Source organism: Urtica dioica, chromosome 3 (assembly GCF_054948205.1).
Source record: "Urtica dioica subsp. dioica isolate 48M chromosome 3, U.dioica_male_clone48M_v1_H2, whole genome shotgun sequence".
Taxonomy (NCBI): domain Eukaryota; kingdom Viridiplantae; phylum Streptophyta; class Magnoliopsida; order Rosales; family Urticaceae; genus Urtica; species Urtica dioica.
Genome location: NC_142758.1, coordinates 5,090,262 through 5,104,389, shown reverse-complemented (window position 1 = coordinate 5,104,389; position 14,128 = coordinate 5,090,262). Strand labels below are relative to the sequence as shown.

Below are 14,128 nucleotides of genomic sequence, written 5' to 3'. Positions count from 1 at the left end.
GGTTTAGATGCCATGTTAGTGTGATGTCATTACTATCATCTGCATCTATATAATCCCTCCCCCGAGCTAAACGTAAGGAACAATAATTAGCTTGGAACGCAAGGCATTGAATTAGGAGACGAGAGAGGTTTATTGAGGACATCAACCACCTGATCCGAGGTAAGAACATGAAGCATTTGAAGTTCACCAACGAGAAGTACATATCAATCTCCACATGCTTTGTACGAGTATGAAGAACATTGTTTGACGAGAGGGAGATGGTGCTCATGTACCAAGACCATCGGTTCAGCAGATGACAAGGTGATGTGTCTGAGAAGAGAGCGAACTCAAGTCAACTCTGCAATTATGTGCGCAAGACTTTGAAATTCAGCTTATGGTTTACTCCTTGAGAGTGTGTCTTGTTTCTCACAGAAATAGGAAATCAAATTGTCACCAAAAAATAGAACGAGTAATAAAAAGTGCACCTTCAATCATCGAGATTAGACGCTCAATCAGAATTTGAGAATTTCATCATGTTTGAGTGTCGAGAATGGCTTGAGTTTCAAACCATAATCCAAAGTGCCGGCCAGATGTCTCAAGATTATTTTTGTAGCTTTCCAATGAGGAAGGCGAGGGCAGTGCACAAACTGACATACCTTATTGACAATATACCCGATCTCAGGGCAAGTAATGCACTCATACTAAAGAGCACATGGAGCTGCAATTGTATGCGCAAGACTTTAAAATTCAGTTTTTGTGCTACTCCATGGTACTATGGCTTGTTTCTTAGAGAATCATAATATCAAGGGTTATTAAGTTATATAGCCACACGGTTATAGTGAATTGGGATATAGCCCACATTTCGTTAATTTTTTGTAAATAGCCAAGTTCACTTATTAACAGATTAATAAAGTACTTATTTAATCCAGCCAAACACGTAAAAAATGTAGTTAATAGGCTGTCACGTATGCAAGTTGGCTATTTACAAAGTATTTACCAAAGGTTGGCTAATTTACAATTCCTATAGTTTATGTGGCTTACGTAGCCAATTTTTTGTAAAATCAAATTACCACCATAAAACAGACACGAACCAGAAGTCATCGGAATTAGACGCTCAATTAGAATATGAAAATGCCACCATGTTGAGTGTCGAAAATGGCTTGAGTTGCGACTTTAATTTTAGGTTGCGAAAATTGGCTACTTATTTACCAAAGGTTGGCTAATTTACAATTCCTATAGTTTATGTGGCTTACGTAGCCAATTTTTTGTAAAATCAAATTACCACCATAAAACAGACACGAACCAGAAGTCATCGGAATTAGACGCTCAATTAGAATATGAAAATGCCACCATGTTGAGTGTCGAAAATGGCTTGAGTTGCGACTTTAATTTTAGGTTTTAGATCTACAAAAACTTAAAAAATCAATTCCAAAATAGCGCATGAGAGGTTAATGTACAATGTCACCCTAAATGTTTTGTGACACTAATCATTATCGTATTTATCTGTATGTATTCACCTTTGGTCATTTTAAAGTTTTCAAATTACATAACTAGCCAGAAAAATAAAAAGATAGATTTGTATTTCCTCCCAAATAATTAAAAAGCGAGTTCGGGTTGAGATTATTTGGCTACTTATTTTCACATGCCTAAATGTATATCTGCTTTAAAATGATATATATATATATATATATATATATATATATATATATATATGTATAATTGGTTGCAGATGCTCTTATGAGATGGAGGAGAGTGAAAAAAGTGTATTGATTTGTTCCCCATTTGAAACAATATACTAGTTGTCGTTTTTATCATATTTTTTAGTTATGCGTTGTAATAAGTATTATAACCCCCACTTAACCTTTATTATTATAACCTTGGTTGCTTAATAATATTTATTAATATCGATATCAATTTATTAATATTAATAATAGAGCGCTGATATGCATCAGCGGTCAACAACCACTGATATACTAATACAGGTGGGACCTCCATGTGAGCCTCAACATCTATTTCACAGCAGCGGCCGCTGATGAAAATCACTAACCGTAATAATATTGACTACTTGACTAGTATATCTTATTGATTTACACTTGAAAAATCGTTTTTACACCACCGTCCGACGAGAGCATCTTTTCGTTTTATCATCGCTTATCTTTTCGTCCGACGATTTTTTTGCCATTTATGGCCAATTTTGTTTTTAGTCATTTTTGTCTTATTATCATATTTTTTTTCGTTTTTTTATTTTGTTGTTTTTAATTTTTTCTTCAAATTGGGCCTCATCTTCTCTTGTATTGGGCCTATAGAATAAATGTTCTTCATCAGTTGGACTATACAAAATGCTCTCCTTTGTTTTTCGATTTGGTAAGTTGGGTACTTGTTGCCTAGCCAATAATATGGGCATGTAAATATTTTGTTTCGGACTCATACAAGTATATTAGTATTTTAGAAGATTTTTAGCAAAACCAACCTAAAGCATAATCATGTGAAAAGTATTAGTGGACCCTTTGTTAATTTTATCCTTTCTATTTTATCTGTATATCAACAAATCTATGTCAACAAATCCTTCATTTGGTGACATGTTATCAACTCCTATATTTTATGACATATATGTCATCAAACAATGATATTTTCAAAACTAACGATTTTATAAATAATCACTACTACAAATTAACATATTAGGTGCGGAAGGGTATTAGGTGCGACATGTCGCACCTAAATGTCGTACCTAAGCACATATTAGGTGCGACATGTTGCACCAGAAAGTCCTCCAAGCGACTAAAAATTTCGCTGATGATTAGTGCTATCCGGTGCGACATTGTCGCACCCAATATGATACTGTCGCACCTGATACTATTGGGTGCGACATTTGTCGCACCTAATACCATTAGATGCGACATATGTCGCACCTAATGGGTTAAAAAATTTAAAACGGTCAGAAATTCCCTCCGAAAATTTTTGGTTCTGGAATTTCACATTAGGTGCGACATGTCGCACCTAATAGTCATATTGGGTGCGACAATGTCGCACCTAATAGTTTAGGGTATTTTAAATACCGCGCGTCTTCTTTCTCTCGCCCAAACCGTGCGCCTCTCTATCTAACACTCTCTCTCTATCTATCTTCCGCCGCCGTGACCTCCCCCGCCGCCGTGACCTCCCCGCGCCGCCTGGACCAAGGTATGTCTCTCTCTCTCTCTCTCTCTATCTCTTATTATCTGACTCTCCGACTTGCAGGTCCCCCGCGCCGCCCGTGACCACCTCTGCTCAGCCCGGTCTTCCCCCGCCACCCGTGACCACCTCAACTCAGCCCGGTCGTCCCCCGCCGCCCCTGACCTCCCCGCGCCGCCTGTGACCTCCCCGCCGCCCGTGCGCCTCTCTGCCGCCGTGACCTCCCCGGCACCGTGACGTACGTCTCTCTCTCTTTCTCTCTCTCTCTCTCTATCTATCTATCTCTCTCTCGCTCTCACTTCTGAGTTTGGAATTGATTTGGCCGAATCTGTGTGTTCTTGGGTTTGAAGGTTTTTTTTTTTTGGGCTTTTGTTTTATGAGGATTGATTGATGTTCTTAAGATTTTTTTAAGTTGTTTGATGCCTGGGTTTTTGATTGAGAATTTTTGTTTGAATTATGATTGATTTTTTTGGACGAATTTCATTGGAAATTTTGTCATGGCCGTGTGGTTAGGTGGGCAACTTGGTTGAGTATTCTAAAGGTTTGTCATTGTTGAGGCTATGAGGAATTTTGGGAATTTGATGAGATTGATTTGGAAAATTTAAGTTGGCCGTGTGGTTATTTTTTTAATTAATTAGTATTGAAATTGGTTAATTAATTAATTAGTATTGAAATTGAATTTGAAATGGATATATGTTTAAATTAGAATATTGAGTTAAATGGTTGAAATTAAAATGAATAAATGTTGAAATTGAACTAAAATGTTTAATTTAGTTTAGTTTTAGATTATCGTAATTATTTGAATTGAAATTGAAATGTTTATGTGATTGTTACTTAGTAATTTCGTTAGTAAAGTTGAATTGAAATGTTTAATTTAGTTTAATTTTAGATTATCGTAATTATTTAAATTGAAATTGAAATTGAAATGTTTAAGTGATTGTTACTTAGTAATTTCGTTAGTAAAGTTGAACTGAAATGTTTAATTTAGTTTAGTTTTAAATTATCGTAATTATTTGAATTGAAATTGAAATGTTTATGTGATTGTTACTTAGTAATTTCGTTAGTAAAGTTGAATTGAAATGTTTAATTTAGTTTAGTTTTAGATTATAGTAATTATTTGAATTGAAATTGAAATGTTTATGTGATTGTTACTTAGTAATTTCGTTAGTAAAGTTGAATTGAAATGTTTAATTTAGTTTAGTTTTAGATTATAGTAATTATTTGAATTGAAATTGAAATGTTTATGTGATTGTTACTTAGTAATTTCGTTAGTAAAGTTGAATTGAAATGTTTAATTTAGTTTAGTTTTATATTATCGTAATTATTTGAATTGAAATTTAAATGTTTATGTGATTTAATTAGTTAAGTTAATTTCAAATAACAATTAACGATTAACGATTCACTCTCAAATTCATAACAATTCACTCTAAAACTATTAACGATTCACTCTCAAATTCATAACAATTAACGAAATTCATAACAATTCACTCTAAAACTATTAACGATTCACTCTCAAATTCATAAGAATTAACGAAATTCATAACAATTCACTCTAAAACTATTAACGATTCACTCTCAAATTCATAACAATTAACAAAATTCATAACAATTCACTCTAAAACTATTAACGATTCACTCTCAAATTCATAACAATTCACTCTAAATTTCAAATATTAACGATTCACTCTCAAATTCATAACAATTCACTCTCAATGTTTTCCGGTTTGAAAATTGTGTGCCTTTCGGGATGATGAAGCCGATAGTTTTAGACAACACCAAAAAAGAGGATGTCTACTTCAGGTCAGGACCCATCAGGAGGAGAGCGTGACCCCCCCGCAGATGCCGAGGAAGAAGCGGGGACCAACGACTGGCGTCGTTTCTGCGAGAGCTCGTGTTGGGACCCCTGGAGCGAACACAGTTCGCTACGATCAGACTGCGCAGGCGTTCTACCAAGACGTCAGGGAGCAAAATCCGTTGATCGGGACGTTCCAAAACCGATTAGGAAACCTGATCAAGAGTACCATTCCAGTCGACCTCCCAGACTGGAATCATGTGCCTGCGCAGAGTGTGGCGGCTCTTATGAACTCGATTCATAACGAGTATAACTTCGTTTATGAACATCCCGAGAGTAGCGAGCTTATGCCTGCAGATCCTATTCGTAACGAGATTGATATGGCTATCATTCGCGATGCGAAGAGGATGCGCCGTGGCCAGAAGTCGAGGTTGTCGCAGCTCTTCTTCAAGACATTTTGCGGGAGTAAGGATCTCGCTAAAAATGAAACTCCCGATGGCTACAACCAGGAAGCCTGGTTGAAAGCAATAAAGACGTTCGACTCGCCGGAGCATAAGGTATGAGTTGAACTTCCGATGATTATTCGAATTTCTTAAAATTAAACTTAACGAATTTATGTCTTGCAGGCGAAATCTATCCGCAACCGGGAAAATTCGAAGATGAAGAAGACGAAGGCGAGACAAGGGTCGCTTAGTTTTTTTGGTCATCGCTCGAGGAACGTAAGTCTCTTAATATTAATATGCAATATACATGTGATACATATTTTAATGTTGAAAAATTACAGCGAAGGGAAGATGGGAGTATATGCTCGGCTTTAGCGATATGGTTAGAAAAACACCAGGACGCCAAGGGATCGTGGACGACGGACTTCGCGAAGACGCAATACGTAAGTTAATTTTTTTTATTTACTATATTTAATTACTTTATTTCTTCTTATCTGATAAGTTTTTTGTGTTTTTATTTTGAAGAATCAAGTCACCGCCCAGACGATAGATATTTTGCGGCAAGCGGAGGAGCAAAACGTCGTGATCTCCCAAGAAGCTGCGGAGATGTACGCGATGCGCGATGTTATGGGAGTGCGCAGAGACTGGGAAGTCGGTTTAGGGCCTTCGATCCCAAGGTCATCGTTGGGTGTTGCCCAAACGTTAGATGGAGGCTCGTCAAGTTCGTCATCTCAGACCGATCCATTGGTTGCCGAGATGCGAGCTCAGATGAATGTCCAACAAGCCGAGCTGCAAGTGATGCGGCAACAGATCGCCTTCCTCAGCCATCAGCACAACCAGCCTCCCACGACTCCTCAACCTCCGCCTGCATCGCAACCAGGTGGGACGGATCAGCAGACGCCAGGTTCCACGCCGGGTTCTACGCCTGGTTCTATGGATTACTTGCGAGACCGTCCTTACGGAAGCGGCGGAACGAGCGGCAGCGCGTCAGGCAGCGGTGGACGAGGACGCGGAAGCGGTTCTCGAAGTTCTGGCAACTTATTCGGTAGAGGAAATTCTACTATCGATAAGTTTTATAAGAAAAAAAAAAGGAATTCATTTTTTTCGCTTTTTTTGGAAAGAATTTGTATTTTTAATTAAGAATTCTATTTTCAAAATATTATTTCTAATTCATTTAGAATTTTGTTAATTAATTTTTATTTAATTTTAAATGAATTTTAATTTACTTTTTTAATTTTGTATTTTTTTTTTAATTTAACAAACATATTCGGTGCGACATTGTCGCACCGAATACCATGGCGCGAACATATTCGGTGCGACATTGTCGCACCCGATATGTATTTACCCGCCAATTTTATAAAATTTGGCAGGAAAATAGGTGCGATGTTAGGTGCGACATGTCGCACCTGAAAGTGTCGCACCTAAAGATGTACTTATTAGGTGCGACATGTCGCACCCGATACCTTCTGCGACGGGTTATCCGGTGCGACGCTGTCGCACCTAATGTCGCACCTAATAAACTTTTAGGTGCGACATTTGAAGCATTAGATGCGACATTCGTCGCACCGGATAACGTATTTTGTCCTAGTGAATGTTAACAATATCGATTACTGGTGTATAAATTACTCGTATTGTACAAACAAAACATACAAAATTGTACAGCATGATTACATATTAAAAATTACACAAGCATAAATTTGTCAGCAAGCAGGTAAGCAAAGAAATTATACATTGAAGACATTAAAAAGATTAAAAATCACGCTAAGAATACCAATATAAATCATCCTTTTTATATCCAAATTATTTTTCTTCCTCCTCACTTTCCATCTTCTTTCTCTTAACTAGTACATAAACTTCTTCAGGCATGCCACAAAAATACATAAATAATGTGATTCAAACTCTATTCACAATTACACACAAATAATCCAGAGCAAAACGAGCCTACCTCAGGCATGTTCTTCGCGATAATGTACGTACCAAACACAGAGGCGATCACTACAATTTCCTCATGTGAATATTTACCATGAATTATGAGAGTGCAATTCAATAAATGCGATTCATTCACACTTATCAATAATTTTTAGAGTGAATCGAGATTTGTTCTTGAAGCTTTTGATGTTATTTTGTAGTTTTAGTGAATTTTCATGTTTTCGAGTCAAAAGAGAGCTTTTGGAGCTTCGTGGAGAAAAAATGGGATATTCAAGAGCTAAACGAGAACATTTTGGAGTTCACAGAAAGCCGAGAAAGCAAGTTTGGAGCATGGCGCGCCGTGCCTATCTTTGGCGCGCCAGGCTCGAGGTGTAAAAAAAGAATCAGAGTCTTGCACGTGGATCGCGTCGCTCCGGACACGACGCGTCTTCAAAAGTGTTTGCACTGGCACAGTGAGCCATTGAAGTGGTGCAACGCACCTTCACAAAATTTACACTGGCACGGCCCGCCACTCCGTAGACCCAGTCTCGTTTTCTCTACCTTTTGATGTGTTTTAGACCCTTGGATCAAATACAAGGGTCTAGAAGGCTCCGAAAATATCCATATACTTTGGGTTTATTAGTTCATTTTGGATTTAGAATTGATTTTGGAAAAGAAAACCTAGAGCGAAGGAGAGCTTGGAGAGAGAAGAAAAAGCCATTGAAGGAGATTGAAGCTTTTGGTGAGAAGAAGAGGAGGAAAAAGAAGAGCTTGTGGCACTCTCTCCATTCAAATTCCTCATCAACAATCCATAGTTTTATCTTCATATCCCTTACTCTCTTTATTTGTTTCTCTTGAACTCTATTTTGTTTATCTTTTCCATATCTTAGTTGAATCTTGTTAGTCTTTTGAGATAATATTGTTGATCTTGATTTAGACTTTGGATTTCGCTTAATTGGATATTGATTGTTGAATGACTGTGTCTCTCCTTGTGTTGATGCTATTGTTCATTTCAATATTGCTTTGCTTAATGCCCGCTTCAAAAACCTAGCGTTCTTTTTCTTTCCTATTTTCCTGTCTACAACAAGTGAGCTCGCAAATGCATATCGAGTTGGCTTTTGCCAAAGCCAACTCGGCCAGTTCGATCATTCTTTGGTACCTTGGCTGAGTGTATGCAGTGTCCAGCTCGTGGCCTTAATGGATTAATGCCATGGGCTTGGGCTGAATTGCTTCCAATTTGGGCCTGATCAGTTGCGTGTAAATGGAGAACGAAGTCCAACATTAACAATTTTCCTGCTGACCGGGACTATAAATACATTTGAAAAGTAAGTTTAAATAAATGTATTATGATATAATAATATTATAAATAGATGAGTATTGATTTATATTTGAAAGATAAGTTATTATAGTTTAAATGCCATGTATTCTATAAGCTTAAAATTAATCATATTTTGCAAAAAAATTTCTATCAGCACATGAGTTTTTCATCGAAAAATATTTATATGTTTCTAACATATATCCGTTTCATTTTTTTTTCGACATATCAATTTTTAGTAATTTAGAAGCGAAACAACATGGAAAACATTCTTTTGAGACAATATTGCACGAGATCCGTTTAGAAATCTTTGGTGATGATAGAAAAAATTGTTAAAACAATTGTTTAGTGAAGAACAAATTGGTACAGAGCTGTCAAGCATCGATACTCATATAAACTGGACATGGTCATCTTAAGTACATGCGGATCTAATTAATAAGAGAGAGAAAAGGTTAGGGTTATGATTGATTGGTGACCTATCCGAGTGGAGTGGGTGGTTATTGTTATCTAAATCTTGTCGACGCTAATTGTCTAGGCAATTGTTCTTGGGTGGTTAATTTATTTTTAACACGTAGCAACTTGTATATAATTTGACTAATTTTTGACATGTCAGTTTCTCTTCTCTTCAAGATTCTGCTCAGAAGGGTTTGCTATTATCTTATGAACGGTTAGTTCTTTTATTTAGTATCTCTAGAGTTTATTTTACTCGGGCTTTATTCTTGGCGGTTCCGAGCTATTTGTTAGGCATGTGTAAATTTAAGAAGTAACATTTGGGTTGAAAAGTTAATAAACAAGATAAAAAGTGATGATCTCGATGCATACTTATTATGAAAGTCATGCCCTGAATATTGTTCTTAATTTTTGGGCTTTATTTTCTTAAGATTGAGAAAAATGAATGGTTGCACTTCATCGTCTTTCTACTCAGTCTGATTTGATTTTGAGATGTAAGACTTTCTAAAAATAATTACACAATCTAGTAGTCAGATCATTGTTATCAAACCATTTCGCCTAATTATTTTTCTTTTTTTATCATAATCTGTTTGGTCATGTAATAATATAATAATCATTTTAGTCTTATTTATGATCTCAATTGACTCATAACTTATCGGTGGTCTTCTTAATTGACTTGTACTATACGATATGAGGACCAGGACATCGGCTTACACCATTCATATTACTGGACTTCCGCTTGACTTCTCATTTGGCCAACACGGCAAAAAAGAAAAAGAAAAAAAATACATACATGTAATAAAATTCCACGAACTTCACTTGCTCAACCATAAAAATAAATAAGAGGGAAAATATCAATAATATTCTTTGTATTTAATCGAAATACGAAATTTATTTTTTCAATTTTCAGAAATATCATATATCTCCCTTCAGTTTAATATAACTGACATATACTTCTCTTATAAAAATACATAATATCTCAAGTACCATCATTTTCGTTTATTTAAAAAAAAAGTTTAAATTCCCCAAAATACTCTTAATAAAATAAATTTTTATTTTCTATTTTCTATATAAAAAATCAAATCAATTTTTTTTTCATTATAAAAGCTAAAGATTTTATTATAAAAAGAGGTTTTAGTTTTTTTTAATAAAATAGTAAATAAATATTTATTTTATTAAGAGTATTTTGAGGAGTTAAATTTTTGTTTTTTTTTTTAAATAAACGAAAAAGTGATAATTGCAATATAACATATTTTCATGGAGATAATTGTCATTTATATTAAATTGATTGGAGATGTTTGATATTTCTGTAAACTGAATGAATGAATCGCGTTCGATTAAACACAAGAGATGTTGTTCATATTTTACCAAATACCCCCCCCCCCCCCCCCCCCCCCCCCCCCCCCAAAATAAGAGACCAGCCAGTCTGATATTAATTGCAAGGTTTCCAAGCATTGGAGTGATTGACGGGCTAATATTATTAATGGGTTACTTGGTAAAATAGACGTACATGACCCGTTTATGAATACCACTATGACATTGGATTTTCTTCTGCAATCAAACGAGTATATATATACATGCATAGAAGGGAGTAACGTATTAATTTATTCTTCAATAATATCTGCTCAACCTGATGACTTCCATAGTATTGCTAACGCTTGGGCTGTTGATTACTATATCAGGTGATTATTCTCTCTCTCTCTCTCTCTCTCTCTCTCTCTCTCTCTCTCTCTCGACTTTATATGTGTGTTTTTGTACTGTAAATATTTTCCACTCTGGAGTTTATATTATCATATGATTTAAATGTCCGGAATGTACAGGGCGTCTTAAACAATCATAAAAAGCAATAAAGAAAAAGATTTCGGTGTATGTTTTTTTTTTTGTTTGTTTTTCTTTTTTGATCATATTTCAGCGAATGATATATCGACAGTCGATCAAAACTACTATTTGATTTCTTTTCCTGATGCATTTTTCACTAATCACCAATAAACGCAGTAGTTAGCATATTGTGGCTCGTACACAATAATTGATATCTCAGCTTTAGAATATCAATCTATATACATGCTTTTTGCACCCGAAAGTTCACTTTTGCATGTCCATGCAAATACAATCCAAAATAGCACTACATAAATAAATGACATATGACGACCTGGTAAATAATTCCAGGCGCGCAAGCGATCGGTGTGTGTTATGGAAAGCTCGGGGATAACCTCCCGTCGGATTCCGAAGTGATCTCACTCTTCAAATCCAACGGAATCGGAAAGATGCGGATTTACTGGCCAGACGTCAACGCCCTAGAAGCCCTAAGAGGGTCTGGAATCGAACTCATCGTCGACGTCCCCCGAGATAGCCTTGAAGCCCTAGCCGCCGACCCGGCGGCGGCCTCCGGCTGGCTCCGCGACACACTCCTCCCCTTCAGCTCCGACGTCAGCCTCCGCTACATCGCTGTTGGGAACGAGATCCACTCTGACGAGGACAACGCCCGCCACGTCCTCCCTGCCATGCAGAACCTCCACGCCGCCGTGGCCGCCGCCGGCATGAGCGGCGTCAAGGTCTCCACTGCAGTGGACATGGGAATCGTCAAAGACTCGTACCCGCCCTCGAGCGCGGCTTTCTCCGTCATAAATTACGCAGGGCCAATCGCGAAGTTTCTGGCAGAAACCGACTCGCCGCTGCTGGTCAACGTGTACCCTTTCATGGCGTATGGGGGAGGGCAGTCAGGGATCAATCTCGGGTACGCATAAAATTGGACAAAATAGTTAACCGGTTCAATTTTGAACTATTTTTAATGGTTAAGGATTAATCATTGACCATTCGAAACAATTAAGAATATGACCGATAATAATTGTATTGTTAGAACGGTTTACCAATTAATCGTCAGTTTCAATAATTATTTTCTTGATGATTGGTTATTTAGCAATGTCAAACCGTAAATGTGATTATTTACTTAATAGATCCTAAAATTAATTGTTTGGTTAATTTTGAGCCAAAAGAACTGTCAAAATTATTCGATTAAGATTAATCGGTTAAATGTAAATTAAATCAATCGCTTAATTTTAATTGGTCAAAATGTCCACCTATAGGTACGCGTTGGGAGTCTCGGGGGAGACGATGCCGGACGGGACGCCGTACGGGAGCATGATGGAGGCACAGGTGGATGCGGTGTACGCAGCGCTGGAGAAGGCTGGGGCAGCCGGGGTGACCGTGGTGGTGTCCGAGACGGGGTGGCCGTCCCAGGGAGCCGGCGGTGCCTCGCCGGAGAACGCCGCCGCGTATTACCAGAGCGTGGTGGAGCGAGTGAAGACGGGAGCCGGGACGCCGATGAGGCCTGATAAGGGACCGATCGAGGCCTACTTGTTTGCCATGTTTGATGAGAACAACAAGAAAGGTGGCGATGAGGAGAGGCATTTTGGTCTTTTCTCGCCGGACAAACAACCTAAATACCAGCTTAATTTCACCTAATTATATATATATATACACACACACACACTACTACTGCAATATAATTATGTTTTCGTTATTGTTATCTCTTATAGCCATCAGTGTTTGTGTGGATCATCATATGACCTACGTAATGATGCCAATAATATTTGTGTTTCAGTTAACGTCTGTTGTGATCACTTGTTGTACTCACTAAATTTTGCAAAAAAAAAAAAAAAAAAAAAATAGTAGTTTTTAATTGTTGTTTATTCAGTATATTTTTGGTTTAACGGAATGAGAGACTCGGCCGTAAGCACGGAGACACAATTGGAGTGGCTGGGGAGGTCGAGATAATCAATATACCGAGAGAAAATCTTGAAAGCATAAAAAAAAGAACTTCAAACCGACCATAGACTAAAATAAAACTAAAAAAAAATTCAAACCTTGAGCGGCCGGTGGTGAATATTAGCGGCGGGGTAAAAAAAATATACTAGCGGCACGATGACAACTAGAGGGGCGGTACCGGAAACTATAGAATTAGGTCAAAAACCATCACAAATTCAAACTTTCAAATTGGAGAAAAAACCATAGAATTAATGAATAACCACGAAAATTCAAAAATTTCTTAGAAATGTTTAGATAGACGGAATAGCGAGGACCGGCGGAAGCTTCCAAGACCGAGAAGAAGAAACAATGGCGGCATGGGTTGGGTTTAACGGAGAGAAAAATCACAGAGGAGTCGCGCTGTGAGAAAAATCAGAGAAGAGAGAATAAGAAGAGATGGAAAATTTCGCTTACCGAAGGCGCTATGAGAATTGGGGCGTCGCTCATCAAATTTTAAAATCGGGAAAAAAAAATCCTAGAATTAATGTATAACATGTTGTCCCTAAAAATTAAACAACGATTTATGACTTCAGGGAGTTTGACCCAAGACCGTACCACGTGGCTGCGCCTAAGCCGGGTATGCGGACACCTGGTGTGCGCTCCGACGCTCTACATTAGTCTGATTGCTTTAGTCGAAGTGGGAGCATCGATATTTGTAGTGAATATTTTTAGGAGATTTAGGGCTCGATAGAGGAAATCGGGTGCAGAGAGTTCTCCAGGACTCCGGAATAGAGTAGAGAGCGTTTATAAAAAGTTTTTCTTCTTCCCTTTGGATGAAAGGTCTATTTATAGGTGAAGGAGGGCTTAACGAACTCTAAAATTCATGGGTTGGGCGCATAAGGAGCACCACGTGCGCTACGCAAGGTTTAGGCGCGGCGCGCCTTGATGACGCGCTGGGCGCGCGAAGGGAAAATGGTGTGCGCGCCAGGGCCCTTGCCCATCATAGTCCCTCTTTATTTTAACATCATATGTACAGAGAAATTGCACAAACTAAGGAAGTTGAAACTATAGTAATGAAGAAATTAATAACCAATGTTTACATATTTTTAAATAATTAGCCAATATGAATTTAGACAATTTTTATTTAAAGAATTTTTGTTTTTTTTTCCTTCTATTATTCTTTGTTTTCTACTATTTTTCATTTTGTATTTTTATTTTAGTATGATTTAAGTAGTTAACTTTCCTATGTTAAAGTATTCTAGGGTTTTAATTAATAGTAAGTTATTTCCCATTTAAAAAATGTTGAATAATCATTTTTTTATTCAGTGT

The 14,128-nt window shown here is 37.3% G+C and overlaps 1 protein-coding gene across 2 annotated transcripts; it reads left to right on the top strand.

Annotated features, from left to right (window-relative positions):
- Nucleotides 1–10,657: 10,657 nt before the first annotated feature.
- LOC149402195 (glucan endo-1,3-beta-glucosidase-like) lies at nt 10,658–12,742 on the top strand. Of its 2 annotated transcripts, XM_089609751.1 has the most exons (4): nt 10,658–10,737; nt 11,222–11,251; nt 11,312–11,789; nt 12,139–12,742. In XM_089609751.1, exons 1-4 carry the CDS (start codon nt 10,689–10,691, stop codon nt 12,515–12,517), a joined length of 936 nt encoding a protein of 311 aa, XP_089465877.1. In that variant the 5' UTR covers nt 10,658–10,688; the 3' UTR covers nt 12,518–12,742. The 2 variants fall into 2 exon arrangements, with proteins under 2 accessions (XP_089465877.1, XP_089465876.1); XM_089609750.1 differs by having other exon boundaries at nt 11,222–11,789.
- The last annotated feature ends 1,386 nt before the right edge of the window (nt 12,743–14,128 follow it).

Bases quoted from the DNA above. Each gene is read 5' to 3' on its own strand.
- LOC149402195 (XM_089609750.1), top strand. From the start codon at position 10,689: ATGACTTCCATAGTATTGCTAACGCTTGGGCTGTTGATTACTATATCA. The intron at 10,738-11,221 runs GTGATTATTCTC...AAATAATTCCAG, and splicing joins GCTGTTGATTACTATATCAG to GCGCGCAAGCGATCGGTGTG. The intron at 11,790-12,138 runs GTACGCATAAAA...GTCCACCTATAG, and splicing joins CAGTCAGGGATCAATCTCGG to GTACGCGTTGGGAGTCTCGG.